General features: G+C 46.9%; 1 protein-coding gene across 1 annotated transcript in view; it reads right to left on the reverse strand.

Moving 5' to 3' along the window:
- ANXA5 (annexin A5) overlaps positions 1–14571 on the reverse strand; it is a 34251-nt gene extending 19680 nt beyond the window's left edge. Inside the window, exons 1-4 of the mRNA XM_045019416.1 lie at positions 14421–14571; positions 14026–14121; positions 2080–2164; positions 588–682 (exon numbers count right to left, since the gene is read on the reverse strand). Coding sequence (XP_044875351.1) covers positions 588–682; positions 2080–2164; positions 14026–14034 — 189 coding nt within the window. The 5' untranslated portion in view covers positions 14035–14121; positions 14421–14571. The remainder of the gene's footprint in view (positions 1–587; positions 683–2079; positions 2165–14025; positions 14122–14420) is intronic.
- Between the last annotated feature and the right edge of the window lie 545 nt (positions 14572–15116).

A 15116-nucleotide genomic window follows, 5' to 3' on the forward strand; every position in this document is an offset into this window, starting at 1 on the left:
CAACAACAACAAAAAATTTATTCTCCAACTGCACTTAATCCAGGTTAAACAGACGAAGATTTAAGGAGAGGTGCACTTTATCCAACAGTGCTAGGATAAGGAAATTAGTTCTTTGTGTTTGTCTTAAATACACTTCTTTTCATCTACCAACAAATTAGGTTTTACTCTCTTTTTGCAATACTCGATAGTTACAAAATGTGACAGAAATCAAGGCACTAGAGAATTCTGTCCCACTAGATCAAGAATCACCTCTGGCATCAAAATACTTGTATGTCTCCGTATATCAGGAACGAGGATCAATCCTTGAAGCACACAAAGAGTAATAGGAAAGTGAAGATGATGTTTGAACTATACTGGGTCAGAAGACTCCACAGGAGGAGCACATGGAAAAGAGAATTTAATGTCTATATGATAATCTAAACTGAATATTCTTATTTCATTGGTGAGTACGATATATTTTTAAAGGAAACGTCAGACAAACAACAGAACCACATATTCTCATTAAATGAACATTCTACAGAAGAGTGGATGGACTGTGAGTGTGTTCCATTCAGCTGATTTTTAGAGTACTTTCTTCCTCCTCTTACCCTGCCAAATAAGGTTTTAAAAGCAGCTGCAATTTGTTGGCGTTGAGCATTGCTTCTGCTAGTAAGGATCTTCAGGACAGCCTCTTCATCGGTACCTGAAGTTATTTGAAGAGGGGGAAAAAGAACATTAACAATTAGAAAAACTTTTTTAGAAATCTAATGGTGTAAACTTTGAAAGGACTGAACATTATGAACAGTCACTATATCAAAGATAAAAAGCAGACAGTTTAGTTAAATAGCCACACTGATGAAAATTTCAGTACACCTCAAGCCATACCATTAGATTCTGACACACTGGTATGAGAATAAAATGGATGGAGTTCTAACATGCTGCTCTCAGGCAGGATACCACTGCAGGCTCAGCTGCCAACATGACAGACAGCAGCTACAGAAATTAATCATACTTTGTACTTCTATAAAACTTCTCATCTGTGACTCTCAGTGATTTACTTCAGGCTAAATGCACCCCTGGAGTTAACACCAGGAATGCATCTAGCCATTAACCCTGCTAGGGTAGCTATATCCTATTCTTACTTTATGTGCACCAGATGGCAAAACCCTTATTCACACTGAGCAGTTACTATTTCCATTAATGATGCAGCAAGAGTAGGGGAATCACAGTGTGGTGCCTACATGGATAAACTGAGGTACAGATAGCATACCTATGCCTTACCCAGGCTCAGAGAGGGCTAGATTCACACAGTAAATGACTGACGCAAAGGAGCCATAGGACAGAGCTAAGTGCCCCCAAAGAACAGCACCAGGAAAGGGGGCTTCTCTGTAAGACACAGAGCTGGTTATTCCACAAAAACTCCTGATATGGAGGTCTGGCTAGAGGAGGGAAAGGGTGGATTGCAGTAGAAGTAGTGTAGCAAGGGACTCTCTAAACCTCCTCCTGCTGCTAGCCTCACAGAGACCAAGGCTGAAGGGAACGCGAGCTAGGGCAGCAGCTTTTGAACAGGGCCGTGTACAAAGAGGCGGCAAGCAGGGGCATGGACACACACACCCCAGTAATTGTCGGGGGCACAGGACTCCTCCAGCCCCAGCAGCGAGGATGGAAAGGGGGAAGTTGAGCTCCTGCCAGGCCACAGAAGTTCCTCCTGGGCTGGGGATGGAGGGAGATCCTGCTAAGGCCGGGGGCGGGGGGGGGAGGGAGAACAGAATGTGCCCCTGCAAAAGGGGCCAAACTTGAATTTCTGCACACGCCTCTGCTTTTGAAGAAGGGAAGAGGTTTGCATCTCCCTGTGCCGGGGTGGGGGTGAACTTTCTTGAGAATAGCAGAACCAGAACTGGAACAAACCCTAACTCTTGTGCTCACAGGGTTACAATTCCATCACACGTAAAAATTAAAAATCTCTTATCTTTGTTTGCTTTAGCTAATGTAAAACTTCAGTACACAGCCATTGTATTGTGTCAGAAAAGGAAAATGAAGAGCTTCCCACCTAGCTGAAAGAAATAACTACCTCTGAGCGGACATATCCATAATTCTTACCCAATCCTTTCATTGCCTTACGGAGAGTCTCAGCATCAGTTCTGGCATCAAAACCAGGGAAGTCCTTCACGGTCCCTCTTGAGAACTAAAGGAGAAAAATGCCATGAAGCAGCAGATATTGGCTTATTTAATGAGTCCACTGCACATCTGCTCATATTAGGATCCTAGCTGTGATTTGGGACTGAGATCTGAATGTTAAATTTTTTTGCTAGAAAAATGCTGTTTAAACCAGTTCTTGCTACAATACCTAAACACAATTCTAACTAGATGGGTGCTAACATGGTTTCAGTTCAGCGTACACAGGAGCTACCAGGGGCATAGGTCCATTTGTGTGAAGTGGCTTGCAAGACCAAGGCCGTAAACATCAGCACCTGAAAGTAACATAGTGACATGGCTCCTATAATGAACCATACCATTTGTGGCTTTACATTTACATACAGGACATGTCCTAGGAAGAGTTATACATAGAAACCTAGGGACACTCGTGCAGTTTTAAAAGAATTGACCCCAGACATAGAAAGCAAGAGGTATCTCTCTTATCTGGAGAGAAGGTATTATAGATCTGTCACATAGCAGCACATTTTAAGAAGTTCATGATACTTTTCTGAAAAACAATATGACACTTTAAAATCTACACTGGCATTCAACTTTACTTCCTGTTTCCTTTGACATGAGCACCTTTTTATCATTGAATGGCCCAGCTAAATTTGGTAAGAAGTCAGTCACAATAGGCAATATAGGTCACAGCATAATAATGAAAGGGTCAGCACACGGGCATATGCACACACACACGCATGTGCGCGCACACACACACACACGATTACACTGTTTCCATTGTACATCACCTTCAGAAGTTCTTTTAGAATCAAATACATGAGAAAAGACGGTTACTCACCTTTGTAACTGTTCGAGATGTGTTGCTCATATCCATTCCAATTAGATGTGCACGCATTGCGTGCACGATCATCGGAAGATTTTTACCCTAGCAACACTCGGTGGGTCAGCTTAGGCGCCCCCTGATTTGGCACCCTTACCGCACCGGATATATACCCCAGCCGACCCAGCGCCCCCCTCAGTTCCTTCTTGTTGGCTACTCCGACAGAGGGGAAGGGGGGCAGGTTTGGAATGGATATGAGCAACACATCTCGAAGAACAACAGTTACAAAGGTGAGTAACCATCTTTTCTTCTTCGAGTGCTTGCTCATATCGATTCCAATTAGGTGACTCCCAAGCCTTACCTAGACAGTGGGGTCAGAGTGAGATGTCACAGAGTGCAGAACCGCTGAGCCAAATGCCGCATCACCCCTTGACTGCTGGACAATCGCATAGTGAGAAGCAAAGGTATGCACCAAGTTGCTGCCCTACATATCTCCTGTATGGGTACATGAGCCAGGAAGGCGGAGGACGAAGCTTGAGCCCGAGTGGAGTGGGTGGTAAAGTGCATAGCTGGGACACCAGCTAAGTCATAGCACGCACAGATGTATGATGTGATCCAGGACAAGACGCACTGGGTGGAGACCAGAAGGCCCTTCATCCGGTCTGCCACAGCTACGAACAGCTGGGTCGTCCTCCTAAAAGGTTTAGTTCGTTCAACGTAAAAGGCAAGGGCCCTGCGAATGTCTAGGGAGTGCAGCTGTTATGCCGAGACGCGTGCGGCTTCAGATAGAAGATGTCTTGGTTGATGTGGAAGGCAGACACCACCTTCGGAAGGAAGGTAGGGTGTGGTTGCAGCTGTACCTTGTCCTTATGGAACACCGTATACGGTGGGTCCGACATGAGGGCTCTAAGCTCCGACACACATCTTGCCGAGGTGATAGCTGCGAGGAAGGCTGTCTTCCAGGAAAGGTACAGGAGCGAGCAGGAGGCCATTGGCTCAAACGGGGCACCCATGAGTCTGGATAGGACCAGGCTGAGGTCCCACATAGGGGCCAGATGCCAAATTTGCGGATACAGACATTCTAGTCCCTTGAGGAACCTGCTGACCATGGAATTGGAGAAGACCGAGCGCCCATTTTCACCTGGGTGGAAGGCAGAAATCGCTGCTAGGTGTACTCTGATGGATGAAACTGCTAGGCCCAGCTGTTTCAAGGACAAGAGATAGTCTAAGATGGTAGGTACTGGTGACTCCAGTGGGGCAGTATTGCTCAGAGCACACCAGCAGGAAAAACGTTTCCACTTGGCCAAATATGTGGACCTAGCAGAGGGCTTTCTGCTACCCAAAAGTACCTGCTGCACCGACCAAGAGCAACTCAGCTCAGATTGAGTTAGCCATGCAGCATCCACACTGTGAGGTGGAGGGATTGCAGGTCTGGATGGCAGAGTCATCTGCGTTCCTGAGTGATCAGGTCTGGCCACAACAGAAGTGGAATTTGAGTGGGCACTGACAGATCGAGGAGAATGGTATACCAATGCTGCCTGGGCCACACCGGGGTGATCAGAATTAAGCAGGTCCTGTCTCCACGTAACTTGAGAAGGACCCTGTCGACTAATGGGAATGGAGGAAAGGCATAATACAGGCCGTCTTTCCATGGTATCAGGAAGGTGTCCAACAGGGAACCCAGGGAGCGTCCCTGGAGAGAGCAGAACACCTGGCACTTCCAATTCTCGCGAGAGGCAAATAGGTCTATCTGGGGAAACCCCCACTTCCAGAAAACAGAGTGGATGACGTCCAGGTGTTTCGACCACTCGTGAGCCTGGAAGGATCTGCTGAGGTGGTCCGCCAAGGTGATCTGGACTCCTGCGAGAAACAACGCCACCAGGTTGATCAAGTGGACTATGCAGAATTCCCACAGGTGAATGGCTTCCTGACAGAGGGGAGACAATCGCGCTTCCCCTTGTTTGTTGATATAAAACATTGCCATTGTGTTGTCTGTGAGAACTGCAACACCCAAGCACCTTCAGGGCCATTGTAACACTTGACATGCCAGGTGCACTGCTCTCAGCTCCCGTACGTTGATGTGCAGGGATCTCCCTTGTGTGGACCAAAAGCCCTGTGTGCGAAGGTCCACAAGGTGAGCACCCCAACCCAAAGATGATGCGTCCATGGTTAGGACCAGGGAGGGGTGCGGGGCATGGAATGGTACCCCTTTGCATACTGAGTTGGAGTTCAGCCACCAGACCAGAGATTAAGACTTCCGGTGGTACCATGACCATTGTTGCCCATGTTGTCCCGGCCTGGGCGGTATACAGTTGAGAGCCAGGCCTGAAGTGGACGGAAGCACAGTCTGGCATGTCTAGTTACCAAGGTGCAAGACGCCATGTGTCCCAGGAGACCGAGGCACCTCCGTGCTGTCGAGGTCGGGAAGCTTTGGAGGCTGTGGATAATGCTCGCTATGGACTGGAAGCGGACATGCAGTAGGCACGCATGGGCGAGTCTTGAATCTGGGACTGCTCCGATGAAGTCTATTCTTTGGGTCGGCTCCAAAGTGGACTTTGACATTGAGCAGCAGGCCCAGCTGTCTGAACAAGGTCATGGTGAACTGAACATGAGATTGCACCTGGTTCTTGGAGCGACCCCGAATGAGCCAGTCGTCAAGGTACGGAAACACTTGGATCCGATGTCAACTGAAAGAGGCAGCTACAATGGCCGTACACTTTGTAAAGACCCTTGGTGCCGTGGATAGGCTGAAGGGAAGGATGGTAAATTGCAAGTGCTGTTGGTTGACCACAAAGCAAAGGAAATGCCTGTGCGGCGGGTAAATCGCTATGTGGAAGTACGCATCCTTCATGTCAAGGGCAGCATACCAGTCTCCAGGATCCAGGGAAGGAATAATGGTCCCCAGGGAATCCATGTGGAACTTCAACCTTACCATGAATTTGTTGAGTCCACACAGGTCCAGGATGGGCCGTAGCCCGTCCTTTGCCTTGGAAACTAGAAAACAACATGAGTAAAACCCCCTGCCCCTCAGTTCCTTTGGAACTTCCTCTATAGCTCCAATAGCTAGGAGCATTTTCACCTCCTGTAGGAGTTGCTTGTGAGAGGGGTCCCTGAAGAGGGACGGGGAGGGAGAATGGGGGGGCAGGGGGAAACAAATTGAAGGTGGTATCCACTGTACGTAGGACCCAGCGGCCTGACGTTATACGGGACCATGCAGGGAGAAAATAGGAGAGGCAGTTGTTGAAAGGTGGGGAAGGATCCTGTCTTTGTCGGTGTCTGGACGCGGAGCTGACCCTTCAGGTGCCGCAGGCGCACTTCGAACCGACAAGGTTGGTGCCAGGTCTCAACGCAAAGCCGAGGACATCAGGCTAAGTGCCGCTTCCATAAGGAGCTGCTTCAAGTGAAAGCCCCACTCCCTTTTAGTTCGAGGCTTGAATGCCTTATAAATGCAGCACTTACCGGATTGATGGGATTCCCCCAAGCACTTCAAACAGGAGTTGTGGGGGTCTCCTGTAGGCATCGGTTTAAGGCAGCCGAGCAGGGTTTGAAACCCAGAGACCTAGGCATCAGCCCAGGTACCAGGAGGGAGGGAAGGGGAGGAGCCCCTTACCCTCAACTACTATTTACTACTAAAGAACCAATAAACAACTACTTTTAAAACTATTTACAACTATAAATGAGTGCTACACTAGAAGCTAGGGAAGTGGAGTTCAGCTAAGCCACGCTCCACAGTTCCAACCACAGTCACGGGCGGTAAGAAGGAACTGAGGGGGCGCTGGGTCGGCTGGGGTTTATATCCAGTGCCGTAAGGGCGCCACTTCAGGGGGTGCCTCAGCCAACCCGCCGAGTGTTGCTAAGGTAAAAATCTTCCGACGATTGTGCACGCAGTGCGTGCACACCTAATTGGAATCGATATGAGCAAGCACTCGAAGAAAATTAGCCACCCTTATGATAAAGTCCCATAGAATTTAATAGGAGTTACTATGTAGCAGTTATATCTGATTGGGCCTTCTAAACACTGCAGAGCAAGGCCCCATTGTATTGTGCTAGGCAGACAAAATCCCTGCCCCAAAAGTCTTACAATTGTAAGACAAGTGATATACTAGGGATGGGAGAGAGGAAACACCAGAGCAAATGCAATTTATATATATTTTCCCCCCTTTTCCCCTCTACCCCAAGCTTAGCCATCATTCACTGAGATTTCTTGTAGGCTCCACAGCAGAAAGGCAGTGATCAGCACGAAGACAATGTCCCACGTATAAGGCATTTGTTGGAGAAGTGGACAGTTGAGACTGGTACTGGTAGCAGAGCAGAGGTGGCGGGTGGATGTATTAAGAAACAGGAATGAGTAAGCAGAGAAGGGTAGCGCTCTAAAGGGCCCTGAAAGTGGAAGAAACCAAAAGGAGTGTCTAGAATTTTCTCTGAAAACCGATTAAAAAGAGATAGAGAAAGAGACTAAGTCATATACAGGCAGATTTAAAAAACCAAACAGACAATCTTCCAGGATTCCATAGTAGGGATATAATCCTCTATTAACCTCCATCAGATGTTTAAAACACCGATAAAAACGCTGTACATTTTCAATTAAATTTTATAACACTTTTACTCTCAGGCAAGTATTTATGTTGTCCATGTTCTAGATGTTCATTTCACATAACCTGCAACAATGTACTGAATAATCCCAGGGCCTTTTCAAAGATATGGCTTCTTATCCTGTTCCTCCTTTTCTAGCCCAGTCTGTTGTCAATAAGCTTTCTGTACATCAGCTGAATATTCCCCAACACTCCCCCCACAAAAAAAAATACCACCAAGGACACATGCAAACACAGCAGAAACCCAGAAAATAATTTGTTTATTTCTCTTCAACCATATTTTACAAGCCATATAGCCACCTGGCTTCTGCAAAGAAGTCCTGACCTCAGCTTAGTAATTCCAATTACTCAATGCTATTGTTACGAATCGGTGGAAGTGATTTTGCATTGGGAGTGGGAGGGGGGGGGGAAGAGTGTAGAGAGGAAATTGGCCAGAATGGAAAGGAGAAAGCATAGAACTGGCATGTGAGCAGTAACCAGCATCAGTGCACACCGGAAATAATAGTTTCTCGAGCCAAGTTTGCATCATGCCCTAGTGGGAGCGTTTCCATGTGCCTCAAATTAATCTCATCTCACACTCTGAGAAGCACTAAGGTAAACAAACAAATTAACCAGTATCATATCAGCATTTAAAAACATATACACAGCAACACAACATTTCTAATAGATTTCTTCAGTTCACAACATACATGAGGGATGAGATACTCCCCTTGTAGCATTTTCTTTTTCCATTTCAAATAATGGGGAGTGTTTCTACTATAAGCCTTACAGCATATATTCATTGTCTTTTCTCAGTAGCCCCTGGAAATAAGTCTCTACTGATCACATTAACAAACAGAATTTGATTTGGCAAAAAAGACATTCGAGATTTTAAAAAGGTCTCCATCAGGTCACCTTGTCCATAACCCTTGGATTGGCAAGGTTATTCAACAGAATAGTCTCTAGGGCTTTACATAGTTTAGTTTTAGATTATTCAAGCCATGGAACTATCACCATTTCCCCTGGGAGACTTAGGCCTCACATTTAGAAAGTGGTTTCTAGCCTCAGGTTTTCCTTTGCTTATCCAATTATACCTAACTGGAATCACCCTGAACAATTCCTAAACCTCCTTTCAATGAACCTAAGTTCCTTAGTCATCTTTTAGCCAAGTTACACATAAAGATACTAAGTATCTTTGATCGAGAGTCACTCTCTCCAGGACCTTTTTTAAATTTTGTTAACTAAAGCAAATCTTTCCAAATTCTCACTTGCAAAGCCTACCATAGAAAAACCTCTGGGTTTACTGAGGTTGCCCAAAGATTCCTGAATTTTTTTTGGCATAGATGTAAGCTAGAAAATCATTCTGGATATTAGGGTTCATTTGCATGCTACACATTCCACTCTGAAGCAAAGCTGCTATAGCCTATACTGCCACTGTGTGTATTTATTAGACTTATAAAATGGCCCTACCACACAGCCTTTTACACAGGAGCAGGGTTATCCTTCCACATAGCTTACTTACACCAGTCTTGGGAGTATCTGCTCCCCCTTTTGCAGCCTGTCCTGACCTTGATATCTCCAGTGAATGCTGCCCCAGGCACCACAGGATCATACATACCCCCCACTGACAGAAGTGTGGGTGTGTATGCATAATTTTTTTAAAGACACATGACAAATGACTAGAGCAGTGTTTTGTTTTGGCCATCTAGACACGTAGTTTTAAAGGAGAAAAGCTAAGCTTTGGTTAATAGACTCCATCCACGTTTGTTCTACTAAACTTAAACTTCTGACAAAGGAAAAAATTACACAGCATCCAAGTGGGAGTCAGTGAGTCAGTTCCTGGACGTTAGCACAGAACATGTGCAGGCTGATCCTGACACCAGTTGCCCAAAGAAACAAAAGAGGAGAGAAACCTAAGTCTGCAATCATTTAGGGGCTAACCCTGAAACATTTGTTCATGCCGAGTCCTTACACAAGTAGCCTCAATGAAGTCAATGAGACTACTCAAGGCTCAGTTAAGCAAACACACATGTACTTAAGCCAGGGGTGGGCAAACTTTTTGGGCCAAGGGCACAGCTGGGTGGGGAAATTGTATGCAGGGCCGGGGCAGGGAGTTGGGGTGTGGGAGGGAGTGTGGGGTGCAGGAAGGGGCTCAGGGCAAGGGATTGGGGCAGAGGACAGATGCAGGGTGCATGAGGGGGCTCAGGGCACGGGGTTGGGGTGCAGAAGGGGTGTGGCAGGGGGCTCAGGGGGTTGGGGTGCAGAGTGTACAAGGGTGCTCAGGGAAGGGGGTTGGGGTACAAGAGGGATGCGAGGTGCAGGCAGGGGGCTTAGGGCAGGGAGTTGGGGGGCAGAGTGCAGGCAGGGATTGGACTCCGGCCTGGCACCGCTTACCTAAAGTGGCTCCAATGTGGCCGCGGCGCGCACCGGGGCCAGGGCACGCTCCCTGCATGCCTGCCCTGGCCCCACGCCATGCCGCTCCAGGAAGCGCTGCGGCCCCTGGGGGTGGGGGGGAAGGGCTCTGCGTGCACTGCCCTTGCCATACCTCCAGGTACCTCCCCTGAAGCTCCCATTGGCCACAGTTCCCCGTTTCCGGCCAATAAGAGCTGTGGGGGGCGGTGCCTGGAAGCAAGGGCAATGCACAGAACCCTCTGCCCCCCAGCCCGGAGGCCGCAGGGAAGTGGTGCTGGCCGCTTCTGAGAGCAGCATGGGGCCCACAGCACCACGGGGGGCAATCCCGTGGCCCAGATCCAAAGCCCTGAGGGGCTGGAGTTTGCCCACCCCTGATTTAAGCACATGAAAAATAATCTCATTGAATGATACAATTCAATGAGATACATGATACACTGAATGAACAAAATGAGATTACCCATGTGCCTGAAAGTAAGCATATGAGAGTTTGCAGGACTGGGACACAAGTATATTGGGACTGTCAGATCTAACCATTATTTATAAACAAAGGTTTCTTACTGCTCCCTTTTTTTTTTTTTAATTATTTTTAAATTAAGCCACATCAGTAGGCACAGTTTCCAATGCATTTAGGTCAACTGAAAATTAGGAAAATATTTCTAGTGTACAATGCCATAAGAACGGGCATACCATACAGCCCAGGATCCTGTCTTCCGACAGTGGCCAATGACAGGTGCTTCAGAGGGAATTAACAGAACAGGTAATCATCAAGTGATTAATCCCTTCGCCCATTCCCAGCTTTAGTGAATGCAGCAGCGTGAACATGGCCACTTTATGAACTTCATACCCTCATATCTCAATGTCTGTACTTTGACCCTTTAGGTCAACAGCATTCCTCCAATTACAAAGGAGACTAATGAACAGGGATGCACAGAGTTCAATCTAGAAACTGTATTAAGATTACGTTAAAAAAAGTGAATGGTACAGAGTTTAAGCATAGAAGTTTCTGGTTATCAGAGAATAACATGCAGATTATCGAGGGTGAAAAGTTTGGTGTAAGATCGGGTGGCATAAGAAATACATAATCTGCAATATCTCCAATTGGAGATAAAAGGTTGATGGGTCAAAGTACAGACATTGAGATATGAGGGTATGAAGTTCATAAAGTGGCTATGTTCGGGTATGGAGAATAATGAGTGGCTATGATGATGAGGATGGATTGAACCTCATTTGGTGAGATTTAATGTTCAGGGAGTTTATGGTTCCAGATCATATGATTCAACGGAGAAAGTCTCTCTGTCCCTTTCTCATAGTCAAAGAACGATGTCACTCTGGCTCACGCCTCCTGGTACTGTGGGTGGCCGGTGATGTGCTCAGTGTAGATGTCCCTGAACCACTGGATGGTCCACACTATAGTGTAGCCATGTCATTACAGCTATTCCACCAGCTACTTCCACTTCTCTGTGGAAGTGTAGCATGCAAAAATGCTAGTAACTAAAATATTTTTTCTGCCATTACTAAGCATAACCAAATATTTAAAGGATTAGGCGAGATACTAAAGAAAATATATTACTGAACCTTTTCAGCAATTTGTTATTAAGCATATATACACTTTTATTAAAAGCTGACTACGTTGCACTGTATAACTATTTCAAACTCTGTGAACCTTCAGTTCAACACACATATACGCCATTAGATGGCAATAGTTTTATTTCATTTTTACTTTGATTTGCATTTTAATTTCATAGCACTGTTTCAAAAATGCTATGAAGTTATCTAGGCCAGACACTAAGAAAACTGTGTGCACTTGTGTGTGTGTGTGTGTGTATATATATATATATATACACACACACACACACACACACACACACAAGAATGCGTGCACAATGAACAGAGCTTATTCTACAGACTTTCTAAAAGGTTCTGTCCTTCTCTAGGATCAATTATGGCTAAAACTGTTGAGACACTTCCAAATACAGCCCTCCATGGCTGCATAAAAACACAGAGAGAAAAAACAGCAACAAACATGTTAAACCAGTGGTTCAAGTCTCTACTCCAAGAAACATTTCTGCAAAATGAAACAGCTTCAAAAGGAAGCAGACACACACTCATTCCAGAATAGCCTACTGGTGATCATGGCACCCTCATAGGAGGTGTGTTCAAGTCCCTGCCCCAAAACATGCAGAGTGGAGATTCAAACCTGGGTCTCTCACATACCAGGTGAGAGCCCTAACCACTGGGCTATTGGGTAAAATAGGACAAATACTCCAATCAACCTCAAAATTCCCAACCTGCTCATGCCCGCTGTCTTTTGTGTGGTTAGGCATGCTCTGAGCACACCTACCGGATCAGGCCCTGCAAGTGAGGTGGGCAGGGGAATGCCTAGTTTGAGAAAACCCTGGTAGTTAGTAGTGAGCTAGGGCAATGAGCAGCTTAGTGGCAGGATTTTGGAGACTTTTGCACGTCCCCCTCTTCACCCCCTCACCACAGAAATGTAAGCATCTATACACTCAGGTAGCACCTGAATCGTGGTTTTGCGAATATCAGTGGTGTCTAAATGCTGGATTAGGTGCCTATCTGCCTTTTTAGATACCTAAGTCTCTCTGTTAATCAGTCTACACTGAAGAAGAGTGAAACAGTATTTTCACAGAGGTACTGTTTATTAGAGCATGGCAAAATAAAATGTAGTTTCCATTTGAAGTAGACTGAGGAAATTGAATGGCCTCTTATGGCTTTTTAAAAAGGGAAAAAAGAAAATATGGTCCCAATGCTAAAGGCAGTTCTGCACAAAGTCAGCGGAGTTCTGTAAAGGTACAAGAGATCTGTATCCATGATCAGGGTACCAAGCTTACATGTGCCTAACTGGACTATCACGAGCAGAATCAGCATCTTGGAACCATTCCAAACTCCTGGGAAAATGAGTTTTTATAACAATAAAAGCCTAAGCAATCCAATCTTTACCAAAAAGGTAAAGTTCAATAGAATAGTGTTTAAATCAGTAACAATTTCCCTTAATTTATGTAAATATTGAGGGTTGTTCAAAATGCATATTGAGGCTAAAAGCTACTGCTAGAAATGTCATTAATATAAGATCAACTTGATGCATAATTAAATACTTCCACAAACTACACACTTGGAACATGCTCATATATTTAATAAACTTGTGTAAACAGTTGGAAAATATAGACCAGCAGTTTTAAGTTTGATTTTTGGCTTATCAGACATTGTGAGTATTTATGTTTGATGTGATTGTATAAACATATAGGGAAATTATTATTATGGTTGTTTTTCAAACAACCATTTAGCCTAAAATGTTACAGAGTCAACTAATCATTGAAAATGAGAGTGACCAATAACAAAGTAAAAAAAGATGATACTGGAAAAGGCATAAAACTTTCTGGGGAAAAAATGGCTGAAAAAGCACTAGAATAGATTTGCAAACTGCTAATTTAATCAGAGGAGTTGAGCATAAAAAGTCTGTGTTGAGAAGCAATGCAGATTAAATGGCGGAAGAGAGTAAAGAAAAAAAATTCTTCTCCTTACTCCAGTAGAAAAAGACTACACCCACTCATAGCAGAAATATGCATTACAGAAAACTTGGCTAAATGAAATGAAACGAAACCGGGAGAAAAAGTTTGTCTGATGTTTCTCTCACATGATTATGATGAGTTGTCAGAGTTCCTGTTTCAGCATCCTTGGAATTTGGGGTGGGTTTATTAGAGACAGGCCAAACGTTTTTAAAAAGGAAAAAAAGGACAGTTTAGAAAGAAAGTTGCCTAGCTTTGGAGAAGTCTAAGAAAGCCCACGTCATTCACTCCTGCACTTTTACTGTGTTTCCACTACTCTAAAATGGAGCTGTGGTTAAAGACAGCAGCTGCAAGAGAAAACCTTGGCAGTGAGGAATAATTAAATAAGCACCAGCCAGGAAAGAAACGCCAGGATGGATTTAAAGCAACGGGAATCATCAGCGGATTTGGTCAAACGCCCCTCCAGCGTGGGTTTGCCACGCACACAAGCACTTACCACGGCAAAAGAGAAGCGTTTTAACCTTAGAAAGCACAAAATCAGGAGAGCTGCGAAGTGACTCACCTTTGCCATGGCTCCTGAGGATCAGTGGGCAGAAAGCGAGCGTGCAAGGACTCCAAGAGACAGGGCGCGTCCTGTATTCCCCCTGGCCAGCTCAGCCTAGTGGAAAGACAAGTTATGTGGAGTCCGGGGCCAAGAGGGCAGCAGCCCGTTGGGGACCGGCTCCGTTCCAAATCCGGAGCAACTCGGCAAGCCAAAAACACGTGACTTGGGGAAGCTGGAGTTTGTGTCGGGTGAAATGAAGCAGGAACCCCGGGCCAACGCCCATCCCTGGGCACCCCCATCGCCCCCGCCTTCCCCGCGCGGAAGGGAGGGCACGTCAAAGGGCTTCAGGGAGACGAGGACAGCCGGCGGCTGCTCTTCGCCCCTCGGTAACCGCCGATCCCCCCGTTACTCACCGCGGATGTCCCCGGTGCAGACACCAGCCTGGAGCGCTGCGGCCGCCTCGAGTTACGCGGAGCAATGAAGAACCCCAGCCCCGCTCTGCTCCATCCAACGCTGGCCACGCCCGGTGCTCCTGTCACACCCCGCCCGCCCGCGCTGGGCCGAGCTCGGCTTGTGCAGCCCGCAGCCACGCCCCAGGCGCTGGAATCCCCCGGGGCCGGGGAGCTCGCCTCAGGCTGGCTTCTCCCTGCGTCCTCGGCCGTGCCGGGCTCCGACAGAGAGCGAGCGAGCGAGGCCTGTACAGCTAGTAGCAGCTGCACAGCGCTGTCTGCTTTAGCCACACGGGCAAGATAGGCAGCAGGGCCCGTGCAACCATTTAGGCAAACCGGGGTGCTGGGATGGGGGGGGCGCCATTTTCTTCGGCAGCGACCGTGGCAGTAGGATCTTTGGCCAGCCCGGTCACCGCTGGTATTTAGGCGGCGGGAGCTGGGGCAGGGGAGCGCAATGAGCAGGGGCGGCTCTACCTTTTTGGCTGCCCCAAGCAGTCATGTGCGGGAGGCGCCCCGGAGCCGCGGGAGCAGCGGACCTCCCGCGGGCATGACTGCGGAGGGTCCGCTGGTCGCGCGGCTCGGCTGGACCTCCCGCAGCTGCGGACGGTTCGCAGGTCCGGCGGCTCCGCTTGAGCTGCCGCAGGCATGCCTGCGGGAGGT

This window comes from Mauremys mutica, chromosome 5 (assembly GCF_020497125.1).
Source record: "Mauremys mutica isolate MM-2020 ecotype Southern chromosome 5, ASM2049712v1, whole genome shotgun sequence".
In the NCBI taxonomy this organism is placed as follows: Eukaryota; Metazoa; Chordata; order Testudines; family Geoemydidae; genus Mauremys; species Mauremys mutica.